General features: G+C 48.7%; 1 protein-coding gene across 2 annotated transcripts; it reads right to left on the bottom strand.

Annotated features, from left to right (window-relative positions):
* Positions 1 to 752: 752 nt before the first annotated feature.
* Positions 753 to 27,491, bottom strand: MAP3K14 (mitogen-activated protein kinase kinase kinase 14). 2 transcript variants are annotated; one of them, XM_082297167.1, is made up of 16 exons: positions 27,391 to 27,491; positions 19,471 to 19,743; positions 18,864 to 18,933; positions 16,392 to 16,602; positions 15,684 to 16,277; positions 14,525 to 14,662; positions 12,268 to 12,397; positions 11,449 to 11,580; positions 10,911 to 11,015; positions 9,650 to 9,813; positions 9,140 to 9,290; positions 8,200 to 8,550; positions 6,857 to 6,963; positions 5,412 to 5,556; positions 4,762 to 4,862; positions 753 to 3,690 (listed from the first exon to the last, which is right to left on the bottom strand). In XM_082297167.1, the coding sequence occupies exons 2-16, from the start codon at positions 19,721 to 19,723 to the stop codon at positions 3,526 to 3,528; spliced, it is 2,817 nt and encodes a 938-aa protein (XP_082153293.1). In that variant the 5' UTR covers positions 19,724 to 19,743; positions 27,391 to 27,491; the 3' UTR covers positions 753 to 3,525. The 2 variants fall into 2 exon arrangements, with proteins under 2 accessions (XP_082153293.1, XP_082153294.1); XM_082297168.1 differs by having other exon boundaries at positions 27,387 to 27,475.
* Positions 27,492 to 27,794: the final 303 nt, after the last annotated feature.

Raw genomic sequence — 27,794 nt, 5'->3', positions numbered from 1 at the left:
GCTCCTGCAGCAGCAGCAGCAGAGGGGCTGCAGCACTGGGAGGTGTGAGGGGATCCCCAGAGCCCTGCCTGCCTCACCCTTGCACCTCCCAAGGCAAGACTGAGCAGCTCCGAGTGCAGCAAATCCCCCACAATGGGACAGAGGGAGAACAAGGGACTGCTTGGAAGGAGAGAGATGCCAGGATACTCAGCAAAGCCTGGGCTTAGATCCATTAAAGTTAGTGCTGCCTCTTCAGCCCCAGAAATCACAGAATCCTGGAATATCCTGAGCTGGAAGGGATCCCAAAGAATCACCCAGTCCAACTCCTGCCCTGCACAGACACCCCGACAATCCCATCCTGTGAATCCCTGAGAGTGGTGTCCAAATGCCCCGAGAGCTCTGGCAGCCTCGGGGCCAGGACCATTCCCTGGAGAGCCTGGGCAGTGCCCAGCAGCCTCCCTGACTTCTCCTGCATCCCCCAAACCCACGGGTAATTAATATATAGCAGAGTTTAATCAGACCAGGCTCCCCTTCCTGGAAAATGTCTTACTCAGCATCGCCATCTTGGTCTCTGGGACAGCACATCAAACCACTAGCAACAACAACAAAAATGATCTTGGTTTTTTTTTAGCTTTATTTTTTTTCCCTGTGAAAATGCAGGTCAAAAACATTAACTTCAAGAAATCACAGTTTTGTAAAGTGTCATTCATTCCATACAAGCTCCTCGTTCCAGCACCTTCCCCCACTGCCCATCCCCAAGAGATCCTCAGCTCCATCTCACCTCACCAACAGTGATTTTTCCAGACTTCCGGAAGGAGCTGCACACAAGAGCCATCTGTGTTTATCACTCCTACTTGTCCTCTCCACCCTGAGCTGGGGTTCTGTCCTAAACACTCGTTATGAAACCTGACAGTTCCAGCCAAATTTGAACTAGGATAATGCAAATCTTCCCCGACTTTCTGCTGTCAGTATTGCCTTCATCTGGAAGCCGGGTTGTTTGTGCCTGTCACAGCAAAGTGACAAGCCAAGGGAAGAGGAAACTGTCCTGGCAGCAGGAGCGAGCCAGGGAGAGCTCAGGCTGGCTGGCAGCACAGCCTGGAGACCGTCCCAGAGGAGAACCCCAGCTCAGGGACTGGGAAGGCACCAGTGGTTTGTGGGGCTGCCGAGGTGTCTGTCCCCAGGCAGGGACTGTGACACCACATCCCAGCCTGAGGGCAGTGACACGGCCAAGGCTTGTGGGCTGGGAACCTGCAGCCTCACTTGGGCACTCATGGTGGCAGCAAAACAGGACTGAAGGCTTTGGACAAAACAAAGAGGGTGGATCCTGGCTAATGCTGCTGTGAGGGTACCAGAGAACATGGACATCCATGGACTCAGGGAACATGAACATCTCCATGGACATCTCCATAGGCCCTGCGAGGACATCCCGGGCCAGGGAGGGTTCGCTGCCCTTGTGCAGGTGGCCTGAGTTCAGGTTAATGCTGCAGATGCAGAGCGCAGGAGTCCTGCAGACAGTCCAGCTGCTCCCTCCCTGCTGCTCCAGGGCTCAGTCCCAATGCCAAGGCATGGAACTGGATACCAGGACATTGGAGCATCCCCCAGGCGACAGAGGCACAAGGTGCAGCCTTTGGGATGGAACCCACGATGCTTTGGGATTGACACATCACCTCAGACTCACAGAAACAACCAAGAGTTTTCCTCCTGCCCTTCAGAGGAAGCTCAGGAAGGGAGCCAGGCATGCACTGAATGTGTGCTTGGGAGCTCCTGGGAGCCCTGGAAGAGGCCCTTGTATCCCTCCTGCTCCAGAGCTTAAACTCTTAGTAGTTTATAGCATCCGAAAAAAGAAATCGAGCCAACCTACCCCTTTCCCCACTCCCTCCTGGAAGACATTTGCATAATGTGTTAATTATTTACTAAAAAGCCCCTGAATGTGGCATTGCAGATATAATTAGGTGCCTATCTTGGACAATGTATTAAGTGCTTTAGAACAGAAAGTGCTATAAAAACTATACCCAGAGTGGTGACAGGTTTCATTTTTCTTCCTGAGTTCCACTTTTTTATTACATCACGACTTGAGTTTTCTGATCACGGATGTCACTGTCTAGTGGAGCAAAACCAGCCCCTGTTCTGGGAGACCAAAGGGAAAGAGCATCCACTGTTTAAGGAGTGCTGCTCCTCAAAAAGGGAGTTCAGCTTTTCCCAGCTCTTTACTAAGTGAACTTCCCATGGGAAGACTGCCAGCATTCCCGCCCTGCTGTGTCTCCCAGCCCAGCACGGATCTGGCAGAGCCCACCTTGGCTTTTGGGAGCTGTTTCTCTGCCCAGGCTGGATGCAGAGCCCCTGCTGAGAGGCAGCCACAGAGCCACAGGGAGGGACTGTGATTTCAGGTGTGCCAGGCCTTGGATCAGCCCTGAACAAGCACACTCAGAGCTCACAGCTCCCTCGGGATCTGTTCTGGGATGGAGAAGGGCCAATGACACCCACCCACCTGAACTTGACCTGTGAGGTTTCAGTATGTTCCAAACATTCACAAATCAGTAAAAAAACAGTTCAAAACTTAAGGCATTCTGAGCTCAGCTGCCCATCCCACTCAGTGAACCCAGTTTGAAGTGAGAGGAGGAGTGGGAAGCCTCATGAGGCCAGGCTGAGCTCACAGAACTGGGGCACTGGGCTGGATTGGGAGCTGGGAGGAGGGAGATTTTTATAAACTCTGCAACAAAATTCAGCCCTGTCACAGCTGACACAGCTGCTGTCCCTCACTCCTCCAAGGATGGGACAGTGCACCTGAAGTCCCACATCAGAGGTGGGAACAGGATGGAGGAACAACCCCTCCACCCTCCCACCAAGGAATTCTGTACCTTCCTCCTGCCCTGCCTGCCAGGGACACCAGAGAGAGCACCAGCTCCTCTGAGACCTGCAGGTAGGAGCTGCAAGCAAAGCTCTTTCTGGGAACAAAGCTCTTTTCTGATTCAAGAAGGAAGTGACTGCGGGAAGGGTGGGAGGTGAAACCAAGAACCAGCCGGTGACTGCTGTTGATTCTCCCCATGCAAAAGGCTTGAGGTGGAAATGATGCTCCCCAGAGCCTACAGAAATGGTTTTTCCTCCAGCTGGAAGGAAGTCAGCCAGCTCCCCTCAGCACAAGCAACCCCAGCTGCACTGAGGGCACCCAACCTCCTCCTCTGGGCAAGCCCAGCAACGACCGACCTCACCTTGGAGCAAGAGCAAGAGTTCTCACCCAATCCCCCTGCTCTCCTGAAAAGCACAACCTCCTTCCTCTGAAAAGCAAGGAATTTCCACCTACCATTCTCAAGCTCTAACACACCCAAACCAAGTAATTCCCACTGTCCTGGGGAATGTCTAAGCTCAGGACATGTCTTGGAAGTGGATCAGAACAGCCAACAGAAGTGAGGCCCGAGGGCAGTGAGCTGTGATCCTGCTGCAGCACAAACAGCAGCCACTGCACTTGGTGCTCCATGGCAGGGGAGGTCAGAAGCTTTTGCAATTCCTTCTCTGCACAAGGTGCAAACCTCCAGCACAGGCAGGGCTTCAGGGCCTGTTCTCCAGCTGGCCGTGCTTGACGCGCCAGGCCCAGCTGACGCTGCAGTCGGGGGCCAGGGTGCACTGGAGCTCGATGCCAGAGTCAGGCACCTCCATGTCGTAGTGCACGGGCTGCCCCTCCTTGGTCACCAGGCTGAAGGCAGGGACGGGGATCTGTGGAGCAGAACACACAGAGCTGAGTGGCACTGAGAGTCTCCTCCAGAACATCACAGCCCTCCATCACACCCCTCCATCACACCCCGCTGCCCAACACAAGAACAGCTCCCAGGGAGGGGCTCGTGCTTGGCAGGAACATCCTGAACTCCTCTCACAGGGAAATATCTCCCAGTTGGACTGGGCAGTGCCCACCCTCCTGCCAAAGTGCCTCCCCTGAGCTCTGGGCCATGGCTGGGGGGACCTGAGCTGTCCACGTGAGCTCCTCTCCAGGTATTTTGCTTTGTGATCCCCACAGGAACAAAATCCAGAGAGAACCAACACCACTGGAACATTTTCTGGCCTGGTGCAACATCTTTTAGAGACGATCCCATTTTACACTCAGATGAGTCACAGTCCCACAGACACTCCAGAGTTTCTTTCAGGAACAGCCAAAGCAGCTCACAGAGAGGTTCACAGGAGTGTGCCAGCATCTCCAACAGAACAAGTTGGAAGCACCCCAGCCAAGCACAGCTCCTTTCCCTGAGCTGATGCTACTGTTCATGATGAAAAAGCCATAAAGTGATTCTTTAGGGAGAAGGGGAAGAGTTTATAATTGACAAGAAGGATTTTTTAAGCTGCAGCACAGGTGCTTTCTAAGATACAGATCCCTGTGGTCACTCTGACAACTGGCACTGGCTGACAATTCAGGTTTGATACAGGTTCCTCACTGCAAGAGTGGACAAGCATTGGAACAGGCTGCCCAGAGCAGTGGTGGAATCACCGTCCCTGAAAAGGTTCGAACAATGAGTAGATGTGGCACTTGGAAATACAGTTTAGTGGGCATGGTGGGATTGGTCAAAGGTTGGACTTCATATTTTGGAGGTCTTTTCCAACCCTAATGAGTCTGTGATTCAGAAAACATCCTCTGGGACCACACTCACAACAGCAGCACTGAGCTTCTGCTTCTAAAGGTGTCCTAAGGATCCCTGAACAACTCCTGGGTCTCCCTGGCATTCAGGGGTTATGAGGCTGCAGAAGGGAAGAAATTGTTCCTGAAATGATGCACTGAACTCCCCCTCTGTGTCTCACCTGGCTGCTTATCCCTGTGGCAATGTCTCCCACCTTTGTCCTGTGGAAATCCCTGATGTGCAAATTTTCTCCACTTAGCAACTGGATCTGGATTTTCACTCCTGGAATGCACAAGAGATTCTTTAACTTCTGCTGAGCCACAAGGACCTCACAGTCCACAGCAAAACTGACTGACAAGGCACACACATGGGGAAAAACTCTTTTTTGTCATTAAGGATTTAATTTATGTAGGTCTTTTGCTGAGCATGGAGCTTGCTGCAGACAGCAATGACTCACAGAGCAGAGCTGCATTTAGCAAGAAAGCAGCTGAAGTGATGGATTAATTTGCACAATATGCCCTCAAAATTCTGGGTAGATGTTTGTGGTTATAAAACACTACTTGCACATGGAAGCTGCATGAAGGAGGGAACACAGGCTCTGTGTGTTCGGGAACTTCCCTGGATTTTACTGTACAGACCCAGTGCCTTCCACCCATGTGTGGAAGACTGGGCCTCCTCACAACCCATCTTTAGGGGTTGTGAGGAGGCCCAGTCTGTGCTGGCACAGCAGCTGAAGGATAAAAGGAGCTCAAAAACTTCATATCCAGCCCCTCTAGATGGTGAGAAAATGATTCCTGGCCATTTATCCCAAGTGTGGAAATGTAGACCCACCATTGAAGTAGCTGGGAGTGTCCGTGTGCCGGCTGCGGCTCAGCAGGTTGTTCCAGCTGCAGCTCTGCCCGTCTGCCTGGCTGTTCCAGGAATGGATCCCAGAGCTCATGGTGTCCCTCAAGCTGTGAGAAGCCTTCATGGAGTTCTGCAGGAGTAAGCACAAGTTTGTCTGAGGCTCCAAAAGAAAATGAGCTGGCAGGAGATGAGCATTAAAACAAGGTCAGGAGGAAAAAGGTGGAAATCCAGAGGGATTTAAGGCTGGGCCTTAGTCAACATTTCTGTGCCATGTGGGAAAGGGAATGGATAGCAGTGCACCAGTGTGCAGACATTATCAGATATTCTCAACAGTTAAATCAATAATGAGCTGAAAAGTTGGGTGAGAAAAGAGGAGTTGTACCAATTGGCAGGAGAATTAAGCCTGAGTTAAAATAGTTGTCACTTCCTGACATTAGAAACACACAGGAAAAACAATGAACTGTACAAAACCAACCACAGACCCTGTGCTGCTGCAGTGTTGGGAAGGGTCTGTCCCAGTCAATCTCACAGCATCAGCACAGTGGTCTGTACCAGCCAAAAGTCAAGTTAAATGTATGGGGTAGGTGTTAGTGGGGAAAACTAAGCAGAGTCAGAGCCCACGCTGCACACTGTGTGTGTCAACAGCTGAGCTGTGCAGAACTCCCTCAGTCCTCCTCACAAAGCACTGGAAGACTGAGAAGAGAGACAAAAATAGGACACAAAGCTGCTCCCAATCAGAACTGACTCCTGCAGATGCCAGGCTGCACAAATTTGGGACTCGATGTCTTTGAAAAATGTGATTTTGTCCTTCCCTGGTCCGACAGGGCTTATTCCGTGTTCCTCACTGGTATTCCCTACTTAGGGACACCAGAGAGAGCAAACCAATTTAATTAAAATTGGCATTTTAATAACTAGGACTATGTATTCATTAGTATCAATGGGTTAAAATAAGTCCATGGAGAATAGATCCATAGGCTGGGAATGAATATCCAAGATTTGGGTATCTGTTTTCCTGTCCTATTCTCCTGGTCTTTCCCTAAACTTCCCACTGGTGGCCACGGCCAGGAAGACCCTGCTCAGCTGCTTGGTGCAGCTTCTGCCTTCATCACTGCCTCCCCAGCTCTCTTCTCCTGCACAGACAGAGTTGAGGCTGCTGAGGTTTTCCATATCCACACACTTGAAGCTTCCGGGGAGGATACAGCACAGGAGAGCCTCTGGAGGAAAGGATCCATGCTGCACAGCAAACCAAAGCACAGCTACAGCCCTCAACACTGCAGTGGGCATGAGCTAAGCTTTCTTCCCAAGGTGCTCCCCAGCAAACTGGGTGTCAAAAAGCAGCAGCAAAGGTGAGAAACTCCAGATTTCCATTGGTCACAGCTCCCAGTTTTCCAGAGGGGGTCAGCCAGCCACCTCCATCCATCCCCACTCACCTTCTCACTGGCATCTGACACAAAGGGGCTGTCGATGCTGAGGCACGAAAGCATTTGCTCTTGTTCTTCCAGAGAGTAAGGCTGGGAAAGGCTGTTCAGAAACAGTTCTGCAGCAAAAGGAAGAGAAGGGAGACATTTCCAGTGTTTCCTTCCACGCCTCCCTGCTCTAATCACAGCTCTGCAATTAACACCCAAAGCTTCTTCAGCAATATTTAATGAACATTCATATTGGTGCCAGCAAAACCCAACACACAACTCTGCCACGCAGAGGCCACAGCCAGCACTGTGACACGGGGAAACTGAGCCAAGAGGAGCTGGATTGTGCAACAACATGCAAAATAGCACCCAGAATTTCCCGGCTCTTGCCCATTATGTCTCCTGTGAGATGTCACTCTAGATCCATCCACGTTATCTGGGAAAGGTCAAACTCATGTACTCAGCTCTCACCAGTATCTGGATGCTTGTACTCCCTTATCTGGATACAAGGACTTACAGATACTGCAAATATTCCTGATAATATCCAGATATCCCATATATAACCAGCTCTTACAATACTGCTGCGACTCAAAGCCATTTGAGAAAGAAGCTGCACACCAGCAACCCCTAAAATTCCTCATTCCTCAGTTTCCTGACAGTTGCAATTGAAACCACTTTCTTCTTAACTTGAAGCTTTCCATTCACTTAAAAAGACTAGAAAATATGGGAGAAAAAAAGAGTGAGATGTAGAGTTATACTGGGGCAATGGAACTGGACAAATCACTGATTTCCACACTGGATTTACTGCTGGTTTTCAAACTCTGGATTGCTGTTGGTAAGCAGATTCCTTGGCTGGTGGCTGTAGATTTTCCAGTGCCCAGAACAAAACAGTCGCAGGCTGATTTTAACTGTACTGCTTTGCTTGACATGTGTCATCCCTTTATTTTTATCCTGGCTTGCCTCAATTTTTTTAAAAAAATGATGTTTGAACCCAAAATTCCAGATGAAGTTGGAATTCTGACACTGTTTATACAGTGCAAATAAGCACAAGTCTGAAACAAGCTGTTTTCTAAGACGTTCCTGCACCTCTCTCAGAAGGTTCCCTCCTGTTCAGGAGGAAGGAAGTTCTGTTCACTACCTTTGTGGCACATTTAATTGGTTAAGAACTATTAGTTTTGGTTGTTTAAAGGAAGGTTGAGCAATTTGGGTAATGAGAAAGGAACTATGAGCAAAATGACATCCAAGCTGAAAACCCGAAAATAACTGTCAACAGGCCAAGAGAAAGCAGCTGTATTTTTATCCTGCTCTCAAGCAAAAAAAAAAAAAAAAAAAAAAAAGCTGAATTCCTCCCCCAGCCCAGTGCTCACCAATTTCCAGCTGCTGAAGTTCTTGCTCTGAAATGGTTGTGGCTCTTTCCACGTGGCTGCAGCTCTTCAGGGGCAGAGGAGTTGAGGAGAGAGGAGGGGGATCACAGGTCTCAGGTAACTCCTTGCCCTCATTCCAGTGGGTTCCCTCAACCTCCTCTGTTTGCTCCAGAGATGGGGGTGGTAGGACTGGGCTGGGACAGGAAACTTTGACTGACAGTTTTGGGTCAGAACCAGTCTCAGAAACTGGGCTCACTGTGGGGGACAGGGATGTCTGTGCACTGTTTTCTGTGTTCAAAGATAAATGTCTGGGCTCTCTGTATTCACCTTTCCAGGGGCTTCTCACACCTCCCACTACAAAAAACAAAGAAAACAAACAATAAATAAATACAAACATTATCAAATAAAGTAATAAAAGAGGTAAAAGTTTTCCTTTGCTGTAAGAGTTTTTGAAGTTCATTTGCTGTAAAATGCCCAGTTTTTTCAAAAGATAAAACCAGATCACCTCCACAAATTCTTGCTGTATTACAGAACCACTCAGCAGGATTAAGTTGAAATAAATTAGTGATGGTGTCAGAGGGAAGACTGAACCACAAGTGAGAGTTACAGCTAAGAATGCAATAAACCTCTGCTTGCAGTTGTGCTGCACACCAGTCTCTCCAGGTGCAGCTGACAGGAGCTCAGGCACAGCACCTGAACAAACCCACAGAGAGCTCAGCTCCTTCAGCAGAGAAAGAAGAAGAGCATGTGACAGCATACAGGAAATTATAATTTATTTGGGTGACAAACACTCGGCTGCAGGCAAAAGCCATCAACCCAAAACATGCATCAATGCTGTGAAAATGATATAGAGGACAATGAAACAGACTGGTGCTTCCCAAAGGAACAGAACCAGCAACTCTCCCAGTGGGAATACGAAGGTTTAGTTACACCAGGACATTACCTTCCTCAAGGGCCGCACTGGTCTTAGTTTTGAGCTCTGACGCAGATGCCCTGTGGAGAGGCTCCTTCTCCAGCCCCAGCTTAATAATCTCAGCAGTGAGAGGGTTGCAGGAAGGTGGAATTTCCCTCAGAGGAGGCGGCTCTTTAGCGATCTGTGTAACAAACAGGAAGTGAAAGGGGCTAGACCAGAGAGGCTTCATTTGATTTCAGGAAGGTTCTTCCCACCCCGAGAGCATTTCCAACTGAAATGAAAGCATTAAGTGAGACCTGAACAGTAATTTTATTACAGCTGAATGGCTCAAAAGTCACACCCAAGTCATGAGCAGGGTACAGAAGAACAGCCCAAGCAGAGCAGGCACAAGGAATGCTCAGCTCCCAAAGCAAGGCTGGCATCCTGTCAGATGCCCAGCTGGCTCCCAGCCATCCATCCCGAGGTGAGCGCTCCCTGACCAGGAATAACAAGCTCTGGCAGCTCACCTGCCTGGCACTGCAGAGAGGCTGGGTCACTCACCTTCAGGCAGAGGGGGTGGTTGTAGTACTGGGTCCAGGGGTGGCAGCCGTTGAGCATGTGCAGCATCATGCAGCAGCTGCTCCACACGTCCACCTTGGAGTCACAGCGCTTCCCCATCACCACCTCCGGGGCCATGTGGGTTTCTGTGCCAGGCACGTAGTTCCCTAAAACCATCCAGGAGAAGAATCACTGCATGCAGGCAAGAGAACTGCTCCAATGCCACTGGTGAGAGGCCTAAGGCAGAATCCCTCTCTTTTCAGCTGAAGTGAGAGACCTGTCACCTTCATAGAATGGAATGGGTTGGTTTGGGTTGGGTTGGGAGGGACCTTAAACCACCCAGTGCTACCCCTGCCATGGGCAGGGACACCTCCCACTGTCCCAGGCTGCTCCAAGCCCCAATGTCCAGCCTGGCCTTGGACACTGCCAGGGATCCAGGGGCAGCCACAGCTGCTCTGGGCACCCTGTGCCAGGGCCTCCCCACCCTCATAGGGAGGAATTTCTTCCCAGTATCCCATCTTCCCTGGCAGTGGGAAGCCATTCCCTGTGTCCTGTCCCTCCATCCCTTGTCCCAAGTCCCTCTCCAGCTCTCTTGGAGCCCCTTTAGGCACTGGAAGGGGCTCTGAGGTCTCCTCTGAGCCTTCTCTTCTCCAGGCTGAACAATCTGAACTCTCCCAGTTTTTTTCCATGGTGGAGGGGCTCTACCTTAAACCAAAAAGTAGCACTGTGTGCTTTTAGAAGCTGTTCCCTCTCAGACCCATCCCTTACACACAGAACAGGGATTAAACTTCCCTTTCAAGCAAATCTGGGAGGCAAAACTTAAGCCTGATGCTAGAAAACGTACCCTTCTCTTTCAACAGCGGCACGAAGAAGCACTGTTAAGTTTAATTGTCAAAAAAAAAGGAATTTTGCTTTAGTGGAGGTCAGAACTCTTCCCCACTATTTAGTGAGGTTACACAACAAGTCAGAATAGGATTTTAAAGTTTCGGTGTGGTTTCTTGCAGGGACAAAACACTGAATGCAGCATGCTGACATAATCTTACAAAACCCCTTCTAACCTGGGAGATAAGGACCATCACCCACCAAATTTAGGGTCATTTTGGCTGCCAATGGGATGCCTCACAGTAATACCAATAAACCAGACACCCTGAGCAATGCTCAACCTGGAAAATGCAGTTGCTTGCAAATCAGCCACATGTAAATGTTCAAGAGAAAGAATGAGTCAGAAGGGCAATTCTTCAGAAGACCAGCAGCAAAGCCTCACCTGTGACCAAGCACTTTCCCAGCCCGTCCGGGTGCAGGTGAGCAGAGTGGCCAAAGTCACACAGGAGGGCCCTGCTCCCATCGTCCGACAGCAGCACGTTCTCCGCTGCCAACGAGAAGGGTTCCATTAGTACCTCTGGATTAGGAGATGGGAAAAACAGTCAAAAGCACACAGAATGACAGTGTTTTAAGCCCAAAGGGTTTATTTCTCCTGAGGAGTGTCACTGGCTTAAGCAAATGCAGAGCTGTAATTATCTCTGTTTATAAACCACCAATTACCTGCCCTGGAGATTCTTGTAGCCCAGTGGTGGGGCAGCCTGGGCAAACAGCCTGCCAGACCCACGGGGTGACAGGAGGAGGTGACAAATATGATATTCCCAGCAGTCTAGAACCAAGGGAAACTCTAATTTCAAACACAGATCTGAAAATCTAGTAAGTAGATCCCATAACTTTAGTAAGTAATCCCATAATTTAATCTCCAAGCAGTTTGCCTCTTCTAAGAAAAAGGGAAGAACAAGGTACTTCAAACACTTTCCTACCTTTGACATCTCCATGGAGAATGTTTTGAGCATGAAGATACTCCAGACCCTCTAACACCTGGCCCAGGTAGCTGAGGGCTCTGTCCTCTGGCAGGCAGCCACTCTGTTTAATGAGCTGCCCTAATGAGCCACCTAGAAAGGAACCCAGGGAGTCCATGTTAGCTTATCTTTAAATTCTCCCCAGCATCATCAGCATTCCTGGTTGTTTCCATTGAAAAAATGAGATTTTCCAGGTCTGACAGCACTTATCTTCCACACATGGCTCTGTTCCTTTTGTTTATTCCCAGAGTTTTTGCTACCCACAAAACCAGGCCTTGTTAATAAGGCTTTTTGCTGAGTGTCATTTTAACAGTGTTGCTTTGGAGCAAAAGCAACTGCTCTGTGACCAGAACAGGCATTTCTAGGTGTAACTGACCACCAGCTCATTCTTCACAGCCTGTTTCCCATGGTTCTGGCCAGAAAAAGAGCACCAGGCAACGAAATCATCTAGGTCTGCTTAGACAGTACCGCCTCTTCCAGGGCATGTGCTCCACGTGGTGCCCTGCAAACCAACAGGAAGCACAAACCAGCCCCAGCTGTGTTTTACTGGGAAAAAGAGACACCTTGAACTGGAGTAAGGCAGGACTGGGAATTATTCCCCCCACAGCAAGCCTATTGCAGGGATTACACACACCCATCCCCACCCACTCGGGAATTCACACCAGGAACATTCTGGATGCATCGAGGAACTAACAGATTCAGATTGGGGCAGGAGGAAGAGGAGGTCAACGTGCACTGGACAGTGCCAGTGGTGCTTCCACGGTGCTGTCCCCTCCTCACCCTCCATCAGCTTCATGAAGATGGTCACCCAGGGGCCCTCCTTGACGGCGCCGTACAGGGGGACCACGCTGGGGCTCGTCACGGCCGCGCACGTCGTCAGCTCCTCGGCACGGAAGTGTTCCACCTGCACCTACGGAAACAGGGAGGCACTGAGCAATTCCTGGGATGGAGCCTGACACAACTGGCCCTCTCTGGTGGCTGTGTGACAGCAGAGGCACAAGGATGGGTTAATTGGGCTTGATGGTCTTGGAGGTCTTTTCCAAACTTGATTCTGTGACCTTCCTTAACAGAACTCAGTGAGTGCAGCAAGAAGTGGGAACACTCGGGGTGATAAATCCTCAGTGTCTAAGGAAAGTGAAGATTTATCACAAAAGATGCCAGCTTGCAATAACTCCAGATTAGAGCTGAGGACTGGTACCCTTCAGGAGGAAGGTAATTTCTGTCTCAGTCAAAAGAAAATTCTGACAACTGAACATTCTGCTTTTATAAAAGAGGAGAAAAAAAAAACCCCAGGGATGGTGTAAAACTTGGCAAAAATTCAACTTCCCCAAAGCAGGAGGGAATACAAAATATGTCCACAAGCAGTGATCTGCATGGTCACCTTTTTAGGTGGTGTTCATCCTGAAAATGGTTAAAGAAAAACTTTATTCGCTAAGTTCAGCCAAACTAAATAAAACAAGAATTTGCTGAAGTCCAGAAGGAAAACATGAGTCATGAAGATTCTGGTGGGAAAAAGATGCATCATGTTTCTTCACTGTCAGCAATCCAGCTATAGCTGGCTTTCTTTCATCTCAATTTGGAGAGCAGGTACTTCCAACAGCAGGTCTGGTGAAAGAAGGTGAACTAGTGCCCTCCTCTCACAGGCAGGCAGCAGGAACTGGGGACAGTTACTCATGGAAAATTAAATAGATCATAGAGAAGTGTCCAACTTGCATGCTAGAACTCTCTGCTTTCAGAGTGTGAGCTATGAAGATGCATTTCTGATATAAAGAAGCATCATTTATCCTTCAGTAATTGGGGGGGAAATGACATTTTGAAAGACTTCAGCTTCTCCTACTTTCATGTTTCCCTTTTCAGCACAACCATCCTCCTTCCTGAAAATACACCCCACAAGGAACAGCTATTTCTCCCAAGACTGTGGATTTGCCACATGGATAATACATTTAAATAGCTGCACACTGACAGGAAACAGGCTGGTTGTGTCACCACTAAATTTCACACCTGAACTGTGAGGATGCAGAATAGGAAATAATTTCCTACGTGCTTGAGAGATGTTTGTTTCTATAGCTGACAACTGAAATGGTTAAAGAAATACACACACTGGCTTGTCTTGCCACTTACATCCTTCCACAGGGAGCACAGCAAGCTGAGCCCTGTGTAAATGGGGGAAAATGGACATTTTAAACTGAAAAATGCAAGTTACGGTTCTTTGGGCACATAATATTTTTGTACTCAAGAAAAACACTTCCCACATGCTTGTTGAAGTTTTCTAGTGGAGGAATGTGAGAAACATCAGTTCACAAGGGTGATGAAACTATTCAAGTGTAAGTTCAAATAAAACAGTTTACATTTTCCTCCTCTCCTTGCATTATCCCTCTGTCTGCATCCCTGAGGCCCCCATGGCAGCCTACAAACCAATACCCTGATCCAGGTTATATTCCACACACTTCCTACATTGTGTGACAACGGCACATCCTGGAGTACCATAGATTATAGTGCCAGCTCCTGGAAAAACACACATCCTTTGCTGCATCTGGAACAGCATCACCTCAGAACAATGTGCCAGCACTGCAGATGACACTGAGGAGATGAAAGCTGTTTTCAGAGCCTAATGACTGCCTTGGGTTTTTCCTACTCTATTCCTTTTTCAACAGGGAAATAAATACCTGCCATGTAACTATTTACACCAGACATGGCTTGAGATAAGAATAGTTAGATAACAGATAACCCCACACAGCTGTTGCTCCCCTGCAGTCACTCACAATCATTCAGAAATCTCTACTCTTGCCTCAGCACCCAGGATCCCTTTCAGCACACTTTAAAGCCAAATGAACTTATTTCTGGCTGCTGAGCTTGACCCCTGTGCACATACAGGTCCTCCATCTGCTTCTCTCTCTGCCATCAGCCTGAAGTTTTCCCTTGGACACAACAGCAGCACTTCACCGTGACTGTACAAGGTCCTTAGGAGGACCTGGGAGAAGTTCTCTCTCCATGTGCTTTCCTGTGCCAGGACCTGCCTTCTCTCACACAGAATTACCTTCTTGGCAGCACACTGAAATCCTGTCTGCTTGTCCTCTATCTTGTACACTTCCCCAAAAGAGCCAATGCCCAAGGAACCATGGCACTTGGTCCAGTGAACCTCTTCTCGGTACTCGTAATCCACCGGCTTCAGCTTCTGGAAGTCCAAATAGAAAACAAGATGAAGCAAGGAAAGAGACACTTAAATGTTGAGCTGCACAGACAGAGATCAGCATTCCCAGAAGCAGCACAAGGACAGCACACCTCTAGAAATCCCAGTCCAAGATTACTTCTCTCACAGGCTTGAGATGAAACCATACAGGATCAACCTACTTGATTTCTGCGGGCTCTATTGGATCTAAACGAGTGCACCCCACTGTTGTAAAGAAAGGCCACTACAATTTGGATGGCTTTGGAGCTCTGTGTTCCTCCCTTCTCATGCAGGACATAACTATAAAGCTAAATCCTACAACAAACCAAGACTCCCATGACTAAATGCAGGTGCTATGTTAAAGCTTTTCTGCAGTCAGTAGATGGAGACTGTGCCTTAGGTGTCAGTGTGAACACGTTCAGGCAGGTAAGGGACACCCTGAACTCCACAGACCATACTGACAGGGTCACACTGATCCCAGGGAAGTCCTCCAGGAGGACTTGAAGGTGTTGAGAAAGAATTGAATTCAGAAGAAGTGAGTCATGTCTCTAGAATTTAAATGCATTTCTGTGCCCAGGCCCTGTGCTTGGCAAGGGACGCTGCAGGAGTTGCTGGTCCCAGCAGAGGCACAGACTGGCCTCCTGCACCTCCCCTTCTACCCAGCCCTGGTTTCTGTCACAGTCCAGCTCATCCAGAGCCAATAAATATTGCAGCCTGGCTGAATGGATTAGGCTCTTCCCCAGCAAACAGAGGACATGGCTGAAGACTGACTAAGCACAGAACCACTGCTCAGAGACAGGCCTGCGTGTCTGGTGACTGAGCACAGCATGGAGCCGGCAGTCTGAGACAGACAGGGCTTTAATCCCTGCCGAAAACAACTCAGCATCGTCATCTGGCAGCTTCAACCAGATCCAGAACCACTGAGAAACTGCAGTTATAGAAGTAAGCACACGGATGCAGATTATCCCTCTCCCAAAGCCCAGGAGAAACTCTGCCTCCCACCACCCCAGAGTGTGGCTCAGATCACCTCGTTCAGCAGCACGCCTTCATTTTCACTCGCTTCATGGAATTGTTCCTTCGGCTCCAGCCCACCTCCTCTCCACGTTTTGGCCAGGCTGGCTAAATTTTGTGGTTCACCAAAACTCACGCTCCCCTTCAAGGCATCTACCAAATATTCTTCCACAGAAAGCTTGTCTGAACTGGTTTGCACAGACTGGTTGATGCATTTGGTGAAATTGTATTCTAGGTTTAGGCCAGATAAGCGACTGTCTTGATAGTTGAGGTCACCATGGAAGTATGTGTCCAGAGCATTCCATTTCATGGCATGGAGAGGATTGTCCACATGTGGGAAATGGGGGGGAAGGATGTTATAGGGAAAAGGATGGAGAGTCTCAGGCTGGGGAACAGTGTCCCTCTGTTTCCAAACATGATTAAGGCACTGAATAGGGCTGATCAGCTTGTGCAGTTCAGTTTTGTATTGGCTCCTTGGGGAATGGAGTTTGCCCGTGGACAAAACTCTGTCAGGCTTCTCAAAAGACAGTGGATCATAGCCCAAGTCCTTGTTAAATTCAGGAACCCAAAAACTGTTTCTATAAAGAGTACTTTGGTGTGATTCATCCTCCTAAAAACAAAACCAAAGAGCTGAGCAGGAACCTCAGTACAGACACCCAAAATTCACCCAAGAGCTGTTAGGAGTTTGCAGGGACAGTACAAAAGGAAGGTCGAAGATTCTCACCTGGACGGGAATTGGGGTGCAGCTCTCCTGTTCTGGAGTTCTTGGACTTCTCCTGCCAGCAGCCACAGGCTGTCCTTTCAGCTTGGATCTTTTCTTGTGCCGTTTCTTCTTGGCCCTGCCTCGGTGCCTCCCTCTCCAGGTGGGTGCCATCCTCCCCTCCGTGGCATGGGCCACATTGTTGGGGATCTGATCGAGACTGTCCGAGCGGCTGCTGGAAACCAGAACACAGCAGGGCTCTGAGATGTGACAGGGGAAGCACAGCTCAGGTGACACCTCCAACCCACAGAAAGAGAACTGGCAACTCTGTCTCCTGAGAGTCAAAGAACAAAGAACTAAAACACAACTTCTTGCCTTCTACTGGGGGCAAGTCCAAGGTCCAGGCACAGCAGCACCTCTGGCATTGTATAAAAGAAATGGTGGCGTGTGGGGGAAGCAAAACATTAAAGTGTCCCAGGGTTTACAAGTTCTGGAAGAACAAAGAGACTGGAACATGCAGTCACCGAATGGTTTGGGTTGGAAGGGGCCTCAAAGCCCACCCAAGGCCACCCCCTGCCATGGGCAGGGACACCTCCCACTGTCCCAGGCTGCTCCCAGCCCCAGTGTCCAGCCTGGCCTTGGACACTGCCAGGGATCCAGGGGCAGCCACAGCTGCTCTGGGCACCCTGTGCCAGGGCCTCCCCACCCTCATAGGGAGGAATTCCTTCCCAATATCCCACCTAACCCTGCCCTCTGGCAGTGGGAAGCCATTCCCTGTCCCTTGTCCTGTCACTCCAGCTCCTTTGTCCAAGTTCCTCTCCAGCACTCTTGTATGTCTCTTTTTTGAACATAGCAAAGCAGAGGGAAAAGCACTGCATCTCTCCAGGCTGTTCTGAGACAGTTTGTGGGTGATTTCTAGTGAACACAGAGATGATGAATAAATGCAGTCTAGTTTAAAAAATTATTGAAAGTAATAAATGCGTTCATAATATCAACAGCTGCTCTACTTTGAAGGAACAGAGCTTTGCACAGAGAAAAGGGATGTCTAGGTGCACTCAAATAAAACAGATTCCAAAAGCCAAAATGTGCTGGCTTGTAAAGCTCAATACTACAACATGATTTCTAGGAATGCACAGATATACACAACACTCCAGCTGGGGTCTGCACAAAGAGATGAACTCTCAAAGAGGGATATTTGCCTGCAGTTACTCAGGGTCAGAAAGCAATGATCTCTAAGGTTCCTCTCAACCCAATCATTCTGTGATTCTATCATTCAATACCAACCATAGCAGTTAGATTTTTTAAATTAAGCTCTAAGAGAAAACAGGATTTTTGACCTTCAGATGAAGCAATTTGACTGTTCCATTGACTCAGAACAGTTCTGAGACATTTCTCTGCCTTTCCTGATCACTGATGCAGGGCACAGCCAGCACTGCTCTCTCCATCTTTTCCTGATGTTTTAGTGCCAAAAGATGCCATAAGTAGAGGTCTGGTTGGTGGCATCAGCACAGTGCCTTGAGCCTGAACACACACCTGGTGTGCATCCCAGAAAACCCCAGAACCCACATAAAACCCCTCAGAAATGGGGCACTTTGCACTTCTTCAGATGCTTCATGGGACAACATCACAAAGCCACTGGACAGTGTCAAACCACACACCCCACAAGGTGTCTGAAGCCACCAGGAAACAGGCAGCACCTAATTCTGTACCCCAGTCACCCATTTCAAAGTGCTGGGGCTGCCTGATGGGGCTCCAGTGCTCCAGTATGTGCCTCAGAAAGCTCCAGTATGTGCCTCAGAAAGCTCCAGTATGTGCCTCAACACCAAGATATTCTTCATGAAGAACAAACAGCTCACTCTCAAGTCACTCCAGAAAAGCAATTCCCAGGCCTCCACTTGTCCATCACAAGTGTCACTGTCCCTTTTACCACTTCCAGCATCTCTGTGTTCACAACTTCTGTTGCTGATGCTGTCATTAAGCAAAGGTTCTCTCACCCCCTTTTATCCTTCCAAGAAATTAAGCTGTTCCCTTTTCTGAAGACTCCTTCTAGCAGCAGCCCAAGTTTCACACAGCTTTTCAGCAGATGGTGTAACAGTTTCAAAACCAGCAGCACAGTTCAGTTAAAAAAGACTGAAAAATTCTCCTTGGATCCTTCTACTTCAAGCCTACGAACCTTAAAAAAGCCAGTCATTTCAAAAGAACTTTGACCATCCAGAAACAGAGGCAGAAGGCTACAAGGGCAGTAAATCTGCAGGCTTTGACAATAACACAATGCAAGGTGTTTCAGGTGGTTTGTGCCTAAACTTGTACTTTTTCCTAACAGGAAGATATTTTGGGAAAGACACATTCTTACCAGCCCTCAGACTGAAGAGCTAATTCCAACAGGAGTGCTTTTGGAAAAATATTTTAAGTGCAGAGAGCCGGGGTGATTTGGAACAAGGACAAGTCAGCAGACACAACAGTGAAGAGGGGTGTTTGTGTTAAGAGGTCTCTCACCTGTAACGTTTACTGTGGGCAATAAAGGATCTCTCTGATAAAGTGGGGCTGAACTCCTGACTGTTTTCACCTGTGTGAAAGAAAACAGGATCATCACTTGTCTTAAGCCAGGCAAAGTCTCTCCCAGTAACAACTGGACTTAAACAGCTCCACCACTGTGCTAAATGAGTGATCCAGACAATCACTGCACAGTCATGTCACACCACCCACACTACATTCTTCCTCCCCCACAATTAGGAGGCTTCCCAGCTATCTCCTGATCCCCCAGCTCTTTCCCAGATGACAGCTTAGCTTTAGTTTCCTCCTCTTTATCCCCTCTTTTAAACACCTTTCAGAAGTCAGCCAAGAACAGGTGACCCACAGGACACAGATCTGGTCGAGGTGCACGGGCCTCATGCTGGTCTGTTATTTATGCTTTATTCAGTGGATGCTGCCACATTATTAGGAGATTTCATGAGCTTCCTAAATAGAGCCTGGGATGTGTCATCAGCTCCACCCCACTTGGGATTACAAATAGATGTGGTCTCAGCTCTCCAGGAGCGCCGAGGGAGTGAAATCTTATCCCTCCTTACACATTCCTTTTTCTCAATGAAGCGCAGATACTCACATTCTGCTTGGGCAATAATAGAAATTGATGCACAGCCTCCTTCTGTTTCTTCTTTTGCTGTTCCTTTGGTGATTACATCATTCAGGATTTTCCACTGACTGTGAAAGATGACCTTCTTTGAATCTTCTACTTTGCAAACACTGCTCTGCTTTTCACTCACTGTCTCTTTCAGCCCCTCAGCAGCCGTGAGCTCCTTCTTGTGCTTGACGGCTGGATCAGGAGCTCCTTGGCATGCAATTCCCATCACTGCCATTTCCCAGGTTCACAGAGACACTGAGCAAGAACAGAAAAACAAAACACTTGTCAAAATACTTCACAGACAGAAGCAGCTTCAAGTTCACAAGAAACAGGAGGCTCCTGAAGGTATCAGATTAATAAATAGTTTAAACTAAATCAAGGTCCTGCCCAAGTTCTGAGCTGGAGAAAAGCCCTGGAGTGCCAGTCCTCCATTTCTGACTTGGACCACTGAAGATCTGAATATTCAACAGTCTCATGACTGAAAATATGCAACTACATGGGTTTCAGAGAAATTTAATTCTTGGTATATTCCCTTCACTTCAAGACAAACAGTGAAACCAAAGAGAAGAAGGAACTCCCATATCACTAAACAGGAAGAATATTCATCCCCAAAAAAAGGAAAAAAGGGAAGACATGAAAGTTCTTCTCCTAGAGTGCACCTGGGGGGAATTATACTGTGCTCTCACACCACATGAATGGCCATAAACTCAGCTAATTCCCTTTTTCCCTAAGCTCAGTCATCCTCAAAGCCATTCCTCATTCTCCCCCAGTGAAGCCAGGCTCGACAGCCAACCTGACCATCCTTGGTGCTCCTTTCCTTCTTCTACATCACCAACAACTTCTGCAACCCTTGCTCAAGCCTATCAGAAGCAGAGCTCTTACAGAGTGCAGGATTCATGGAAGTTGGTGTTGGACAGAGGACAGTGACGGTGCTGGAACAGATCCCTCTGCCTGGCAGCTGGGGAGGGGATCAGCACAGGCTGTGAGCTGACCAGGAACACAAATGGAGCTCCAAACAAGTCCCAGCACAGGCCAAACCTTGGCCAATTGGCAGCACAGGGGAAGGTGGAAGGGAGCCAGGGATGGAAAGGGAGAAGCATAAACCAGCATGGAAGCAAAGCACTAAGGGACAGGATGGGGATACCCAGGGGTGAAAATCAGCAATATGGAGAGTGAGGAGTTCCTACAGCACCAGCCTCTGGGGAATGCAGCTTTGGCTTAGCCCCTGATCCCCTCACCTTGGATTCCAGAGAGGTTAAACCAGTTGTTTCCTTATAAACCAGAATATGCTCTGTTGCCCCTTAAGTGCAGAGATCCCTCCCTTGTACCAGTCCTCCCAAAGCACAAGTATAAAACCTTAAAATGGACATTTCCACCCTAAACAACCCATGGAAGTTCAGAAACCTTGGGCATCATATACAGGCATTAAATACCACAAACCCAGGATAGGACAAGGAGGGACATTTTAACAGAGGCCAAGAAAACTGAGATATCAGCACCACTACAGGAGCCCACCTCGAGGCTCATCAGCTTCAATCTGCACAAATCTTTCTTCTACTTTTTTTTTTTTTTTCTTTTTCCTTTCCCTTTCCTTTTTTCTTTCCTTTTTTCCCCACCTTGAGCAGCTGCCTGGGGCAACAGGACATTTACTCCAACAGGCTCCTGGCAACAGAGATGAATCAGGAAAATGACAAAATGAGTGGGTGCTCCATGCCTGAAGGACCACCAAGGAAAAGGGAGGCATTTGGGAGCCAAGTGCATGAACCTTGGTGCAGTGAGTCACCTAACAACCTGGCAGGTATACAAGGAAAGTCAACAATGACCACATTCAGTGGCCAAACAGAGAACAGCTGCTGTGCAAAAGAAGTGCTGATGACAGTATCCCACTCATTACGGCCGTCCCGCTCCCTCTCCTCTACAGAAATTATGTCAATTCTCAATGCTGTAAAATAATCCCTTGGAGCAGCAGGAGCAGAGCCTGCCAGATGACTAACCCAGCCACCAGTGACCAAACTGACAAGTTCAGAGCTATTTTTATCCTCACTCTCTCCTGACTTGCATTAACTGTCTCTCCTTGCCCTCCCCTCACCTTCAAGGTCCTCCGGCGCAAACCAATTCCCATTGCCAAAAAACACAGAATTCTACAAGTCCCTCCTTGGCTGAGTCAAAGGAGAACAGAGAAAGGGGAGAAACAAAACTGCAAGTCCTTGTTGCCCTCTGAAATGGCAAAGAATAACAAGGAAACATAACTGAGATTAAAGTCAACAAAGCTCTACCTCACTTGCAGACTCAAAGAGACCGAGGCAGCAATTGTGAGCAACGGCCTCGACCCGGGCAGAGCTCAGCCAGTTTAATGTGTGACTCAGGTCTGTGGGGCTGTGCAGGACCAGAACCTGCAAGTCCAGCCTGGTTTAACTGCTGCTGCACAATGTTGAGTCCTTGGAAAAGTCAAACACCAACTATTTTTGTGGTGTGTACAGCAAAGCATGGTGGGCAGAAGTTGTGATTAAAAATAAGCAATCAGAAATTTTAAATAGTTTTTGAAGTGTAACTCCTGCCTGGAGAAAAGGAGGCGCAGGGGGACTTTTATTGCCCTCTACAGCTTCCTGACAGGAGGTTGAAGCCAGTTGAGGGTTGGGCTCTGCTCCTGGGGAACAAGAGACAGGACAAGAGGAAACAGCCTCAAGTTGTGTCAGGGGAGGTTCAAGTTGGATATTGGGGAAATTTCTTCACTGAAAAGCTGGTCAGGCATTGGAATGGGATGCCCAGGGCCCACCCATCCCTGGAGGCGTTCAAAAAACAAGCAGACACGGCACTTCATGGTATGGCTTAGGTGGGATTTGGCTGAGGGTTGGACTGAATAACCATGGAGGTCTTTTCCAACCTCAGTGATTCTGTGATTCAGAACTGAACAGGCCTGACTCATCTCTGTGCACGTGGAGGGGGCAAAGAGAGAGACAAAGTGCTCCTGAGCCCCACTAATTCGGACACAGGCACTCGGTCTCTGCCCAGACCCCACACACAGCCCTTCCCAGGGAACTCCAGATAAAAGGGAGCCTGGGGAGCAGCAAATGGGTACCTGAGGATGCACAGGAAGCCCACTAAGAGCAGGATTTACCCACATGAGATGCTCTGGAGCTGCGGTTGCCCTGCCTGTTTACGTGCTCCAGGATGAGCACAGCTTCCTGTACAGACACAAGGCACAGACGTGCGACACGGGGAGCTTCACGCTCCTGAGCTGGAGGGTGGTTGTGTCCTACCCAGAACTGCTTCTCTGGTTTTCAAAACCTCCTCTCCCTCAGCCAGGTCACTTAGATACAGCTGTAATTCTCGCTTTCAATATCCCTGACTTTCTTCCTTCTGTGGACATGTGATGGGCTCGTTATTTTCAAGGCAGAAAGGGGAAGTCAGGTAATGATGCAGGAGATAAGAGTGGATACTGTACTCCTAACCCACAACGGGCTTTTGATAGCAGCCTAAAGCTTGTTTGCTGCTTATCTTCACTAAGGGTTTACTCACCTTGGGTTAACTAATGTTAGTTCCCACTGCTGTAAAACAGAAAGTGTGTTTTTACAGAATGAAAGCCAAACAGTCTCAGTTGTGCTGTGAAGGCACCACTCTGATGGCAACTCCTCCCTCACATAATGTGTGGGAGAAAGTAAAGTACTGGATAAGGTCACCTGAGACTTGTAGGGAGTCAGAATTAATGAGATACTCAAACATTATTAACGTAAGAGATAATCACATGCTTTCTGCTCTTTTAAAACCACATCCCCCCTTCTCTAAACAGGCCCCTCTTCAGCTCTTCCATCTCAACTGGAAAATGTTTGGAGCAGGGGCCTTAAAAGAGCATTTCTGTGTTTCATGAAATCGTTGTGGGAGGAACTCAGAGCTGGACAAGAGCCATGCAAACACCTTTTCAGCACTGAACACCATAATATGGGATCCTGCTTAGTGAGCCTGGCCCCAATCCCCCTGGACAATGACTTTTGGGAGAATTTCACTGAATGCTTTGCGGACCAGCCCATAGATTTGGTCAAAAAAGACTTGGGAAAGAGCTTTAAAATATGCATAAGACTTCCTAAGTTGACTTCACCGAATGGAGATTTCTTCTCCTCATCTGAGTGTACCCATTCAGCAGCAGTTTCACACTGACATTTAGTTTGAAAGGAAAGAAGAAGAAAAAAAAAAAAGTTGTTTCAGTGAGGTTTCCCACTTCCTTATGGAGAGGAGTTCTGAGCACAGAGCACTAACTCAGGTTGCCTTTGCAGCTGCTGCTGGTTTGACCAAACACAAGGAGCATTTTTAGCCATGTTGCTTTGCTGACCACCACAACAAAGCAACAGCTGGGAAGAGCCAGGAATTTCTGCATCACTAGAGCAGGGAATGTCAACTGAGAAGAACACCACACACCTTTTGGGGACCTTCCAGTCCTAACAGCTGTCAGTGAGCATGGGAGAAAGTGCCAAGTCTGCAGCTAAAAGAACCTACACAGAGTATTAGCTGCAAAATCCTTGTGTAAAGCCATCAAACCTTGTCAAGAAACAGGTTCTTTCAAAGGAAAAAAAAAATAGATGATACTTGTTACATCGATGGGTCACATTAAAAATCTGGTTTGGTTGGGGCCCAAGGCATGTGTGTATTCATATATCCTTTATAAATATACTTTATGTATATAGGTGTGTGTATATACATATATATATGGAAGGATTCAAGGCCAGGTTGGATGGGGCTTGGAGTAACCTGGGATAGTGGAAGGTGTCCCCGTCCATGGCAGCAGGTGAAACTGGGTGGGCTTGAAGGTCCCTTCCAACCCAAGCCATTCCATGACCGTTTGTACAACGCTTTCAGACCCTGGGCACCACTTCCCTCCATCCCTGCCTCCTCTCTGCCTGGATGCCACTCATGGGCTCCCCTGCCTGCCCACGTTTCAGATGGAACTGAAATTAAGACGGTTCCGTTTTTGGCCGAGGCAGTTTAAAGCCTGTTACTGCAGCCCAGGCCTGGGGTGGAGATTTAAACTGCTCAGAGCTGTCAGCAGGACAAGTTTCAGTTTGTGTCAGAAGAGACTCCAAAAAAGCAGTTGTAGCACTCAACAGCCCCCCGACCTCAAAACACACTTAATGCTGCTTTAAGTGAACTTGTCTAAGAGAAAGGAAAAAAAGACACTTCCCTTGTGTATCTAAGAGCCCCAAAGTGAAAATAAATAGAATGCCTGACTGATTAAAATCCTGGTGAGTCAGAGCAGCAGTTGCTATTCCAGGGAGCTCTCAGCCTTCAGCTCCCCTTCGATAACCACTGTGACCCATCCAGCCATTCCAGGGCTCCTGCACAATCCCCTCTGGTCCCTCTCATGGTATCCACAGATTTATCTGAGGAGCACCAGGGGAAGCCAAAAGCCTTCTCCCCAAAGCACCACAAACTCCGTGTTTGAAGCACTTCACTATCAGCCCTATGTATGAGCACGTTATGTTACAAACGATAGTCAGTATGTAAACATGTTCTTTAAAGTGGTTTGATAGTAAATACTCCCAAATCCTGTTTCAGCCACTGGTGTTGCTTACTGTAAACATCAGGATAATGAGCCTCAACTGTTTTTTTTAGTTGTCAGACATTAAGATATTGCAATAGTTTGGTTACAAATTCTGCAGATAAATATTTGACTGGGTTTAACTATCAGCAGATTTCTAAAAGCACCCAAACACACCTTTATCTTCAATTCCTTGAGGACAGCCTGAGCACAGCTCACCCCTGAACAATTCTTTTCATGTTGCTGAACAAAGATATGAACACCACCATTTGCCCAGAGCTTACAAACACCACCACAAGCTCATTCCCTCGAAGAATGGCTAGTTTATCCCAACCACTTTGTAAACACAGAGAACAGAAATAATCAGAACAAACTTCAGCCTGATAAGGATTTGCTTCCCAGCTGTTCTCACACAGCTCTCAGGCCACTGCTTAACAACATCCTGGCTTTGACAACCCACTTGTGAAGTTATTTCCTAAATTACAACTAAGTGATACAGTAAAGCACCTAAAGGGACAACTTCCACCAACCACCACAAACAGACCTGAAAATCAATTCTGCCCAAGCAGGTGGAGCCAGACTGTCACCAGTTGTTACTTTACACTGCTTTGCAGCTTTACATTTCAATCATTTATAAAATCCATGTAAATCTATGGCGAAGCAGTAAGGCTGGGATGCCAGGAAAAATCAACACAAAAGTTTAGTTATATTTAGCATAGACAGAAGCAGTTCTATATGATCTTAGTTTATGATTGGTCCTGCAAATTCAGTTGTGATGATGCCACGCTATAAAGTCAAAATATGAACTGATTGGGATGATTTCTAACTGGCCAGCCTGAGCAGACTCTCATGAGACAAACTCCCACATGAACTGTGGAACAGAACTGTCTTTAGGCAAGACAAGGTCCATGTTCTTCGGGGCCCTGATGTCACTAAACCGTGATCAGCAAAGCCCAGTCTCCTACAGACTCAATTCCCACGTGTCTGTCCCTCCTCCTGGTCCCTCCATGCATCCAGATCTCCCTCTCCCAGTATGTCCACACCCTTTCCTAACTCAGGGCTCTTTTACTCCCAGTCAGCTGCTCATCTCAGAACCTGGAAATCTTCCTGTCCTCCAGACCTTGATCCCTTTCTCTCCACCAACACATCTGACACTTGCCAGCAAAGTTCAAAAGTCACAGAAGGAAAGCTGAAGAGTTATGGTCACTTTGCCTCCATCCTCTTGGCAATTATAATAATAATTCAGCACCTCATCTCTGGTACAACAACTCCGCTCTACCCCCTCCCGTTTAACATGGAAAGAAGACTCAGGACAGACTCATTAAGTTCATTACCAGTGATGTTGGATCAGGTCCCACAAACCCTTTAGGTTTTCAGTTATGTTTGTTTGTTATGCTCCTTCACAGCGCTCTACAAGATTCAGTCTCTTAATACAGTTAAAATTTAATAGTTAATAGCAAGTGACTCATTCCCAAGGAATCCGGTGGCCGTGCCAATAAAAGGATTTCAACTGAGGTAAAATGCAATAAAGCAGCTCACTACAGACATACTCAATTCAACTATTCTTATCACTAATGTCACAGCACAGAAGCGCGAGTTATTACTCATAAAAGGGTTCAGAAAGCCGGTCGAAAAAGAAATTCAGACTTTGTTTATAGGTGCTGGTTTCAGACTGCTGCGTCGTACATGTGCGGAGCACTCAACACATGTTTCTAATGTAACCAGTTAAAGCTGACAGGAAGCATCTGAGATCAACCACAGCAGCAACTTATTAATCAGCAAAGAAACACTTTAACCTTTTGCCAGAAAAAAAAAAAAAAAAAAAAAAAAAAGAATTAGGCATTTAGTTGTGTCAAAGAGACGCTCAGAGGGAAAAGGACCGGGTGGTTCAGGTGAATTAAGGTCTGGCTCGGTTGCGTTGTGATGAGCTGCGCTCATCCCTGCCTCATTCTCCCCTCTCCAGGGCCAGAGATCGGCGAAGTCCCTGCACCGGGACCCCGGGGAAGCGGGGAACTCATGGAACTGAGGAGCCTGGGCACCAGGAGATCAGGGAATCGCGTAGCCCAGGGCACCGGGAGCTCGGAGCACCGGGAGCCGCAGACTCGAGAAGGCGCCGGGCAGCGCAGTGACATCCACGCTCCGAACACACACACACAGCGCTGCGGCGGGAGCGGCTGCGGCGGGGCCCGGAGAGCCCGTCAGCCGCTCGGAGCCCCCCAGCCGGGCCGGGGCTCCTCACACGCTGCTCCCGCCGGCAGCCGCGGAAGCTCCGCCAGGCCCTACCGGGCAGATGCGTCCCGCGGCTCCCGGACCGAACGCCGCCCCTCGGACCCGGATCCCGCCTCCGCGGCGGTGGCCAGGCCCGCACCTACCGCTCCGGCACGGCTCGGCTCAGCCCGGTCCAGCCCGGTCCAGTTCTGCTCAGCTCGCCCGGCACAGCCCGGCGCGGCCCCTCAGGCCTCTCGGCGGCTCCCGCTCACTGACAGGCGGCACCCAGCGACGCCCCGCCCCCTGTCTCCGCACAGCCAATCACCGCCCCCTGTCTCCGCATGGCCCCGCCCCACCTCCCGCCGCGCCCAATCACCGCGCGGCCCTTGCTCCGGCTCCGGCCCCCCGGCGCGGCCCCGGCCGGCTGGATTTCCCAGAAGTGGGCGTGGTCTGCTTGGCAGAAAGCCCCGCCCCGCGGCTTCTCCGGCCGCCTTCGCGTTGCGCCTGCGCGCTCTGTCGCGGGAGGCGGGGCTGGGAGCGGCCGCTGGTCCCCTCACGGTCGTCCGCC

Source organism: Coloeus monedula (genome assembly GCF_965178545.1).
Source record: "Coloeus monedula genome assembly, chromosome: 26".
NCBI lineage: Eukaryota > Metazoa > Chordata > Aves > Passeriformes > Corvidae > Coloeus > Coloeus monedula.
The sequence above is the reverse complement of the archived record's forward strand: the minus strand, read 5'-3'. Positions and strand labels throughout refer to the sequence as shown.

Excerpts from the sequence above, each read along its gene's own strand:
- MAP3K14 (XM_082297167.1), bottom strand. The coding sequence starts at position 19,723 with ATGGCAGTGATGGGAATTGCATGCCAAGGAGCTCCTGATCCAGCCGTC. Across the intron at positions 8,551-9,139 it reads CAGTGCGGCCCTTGAGGAAG|TGGGAGGTGTGAGAAGCCCC; the intron begins GTAATGTCCTGG and ends TGTTTTTTGTAG. Across the intron at positions 4,863-5,411 it reads CACTCCCAGCTACTTCAATG|GAGTGAAAATCCAGATCCAG; the intron begins GTGGGTCTACAT and ends TGTGCATTCCAG.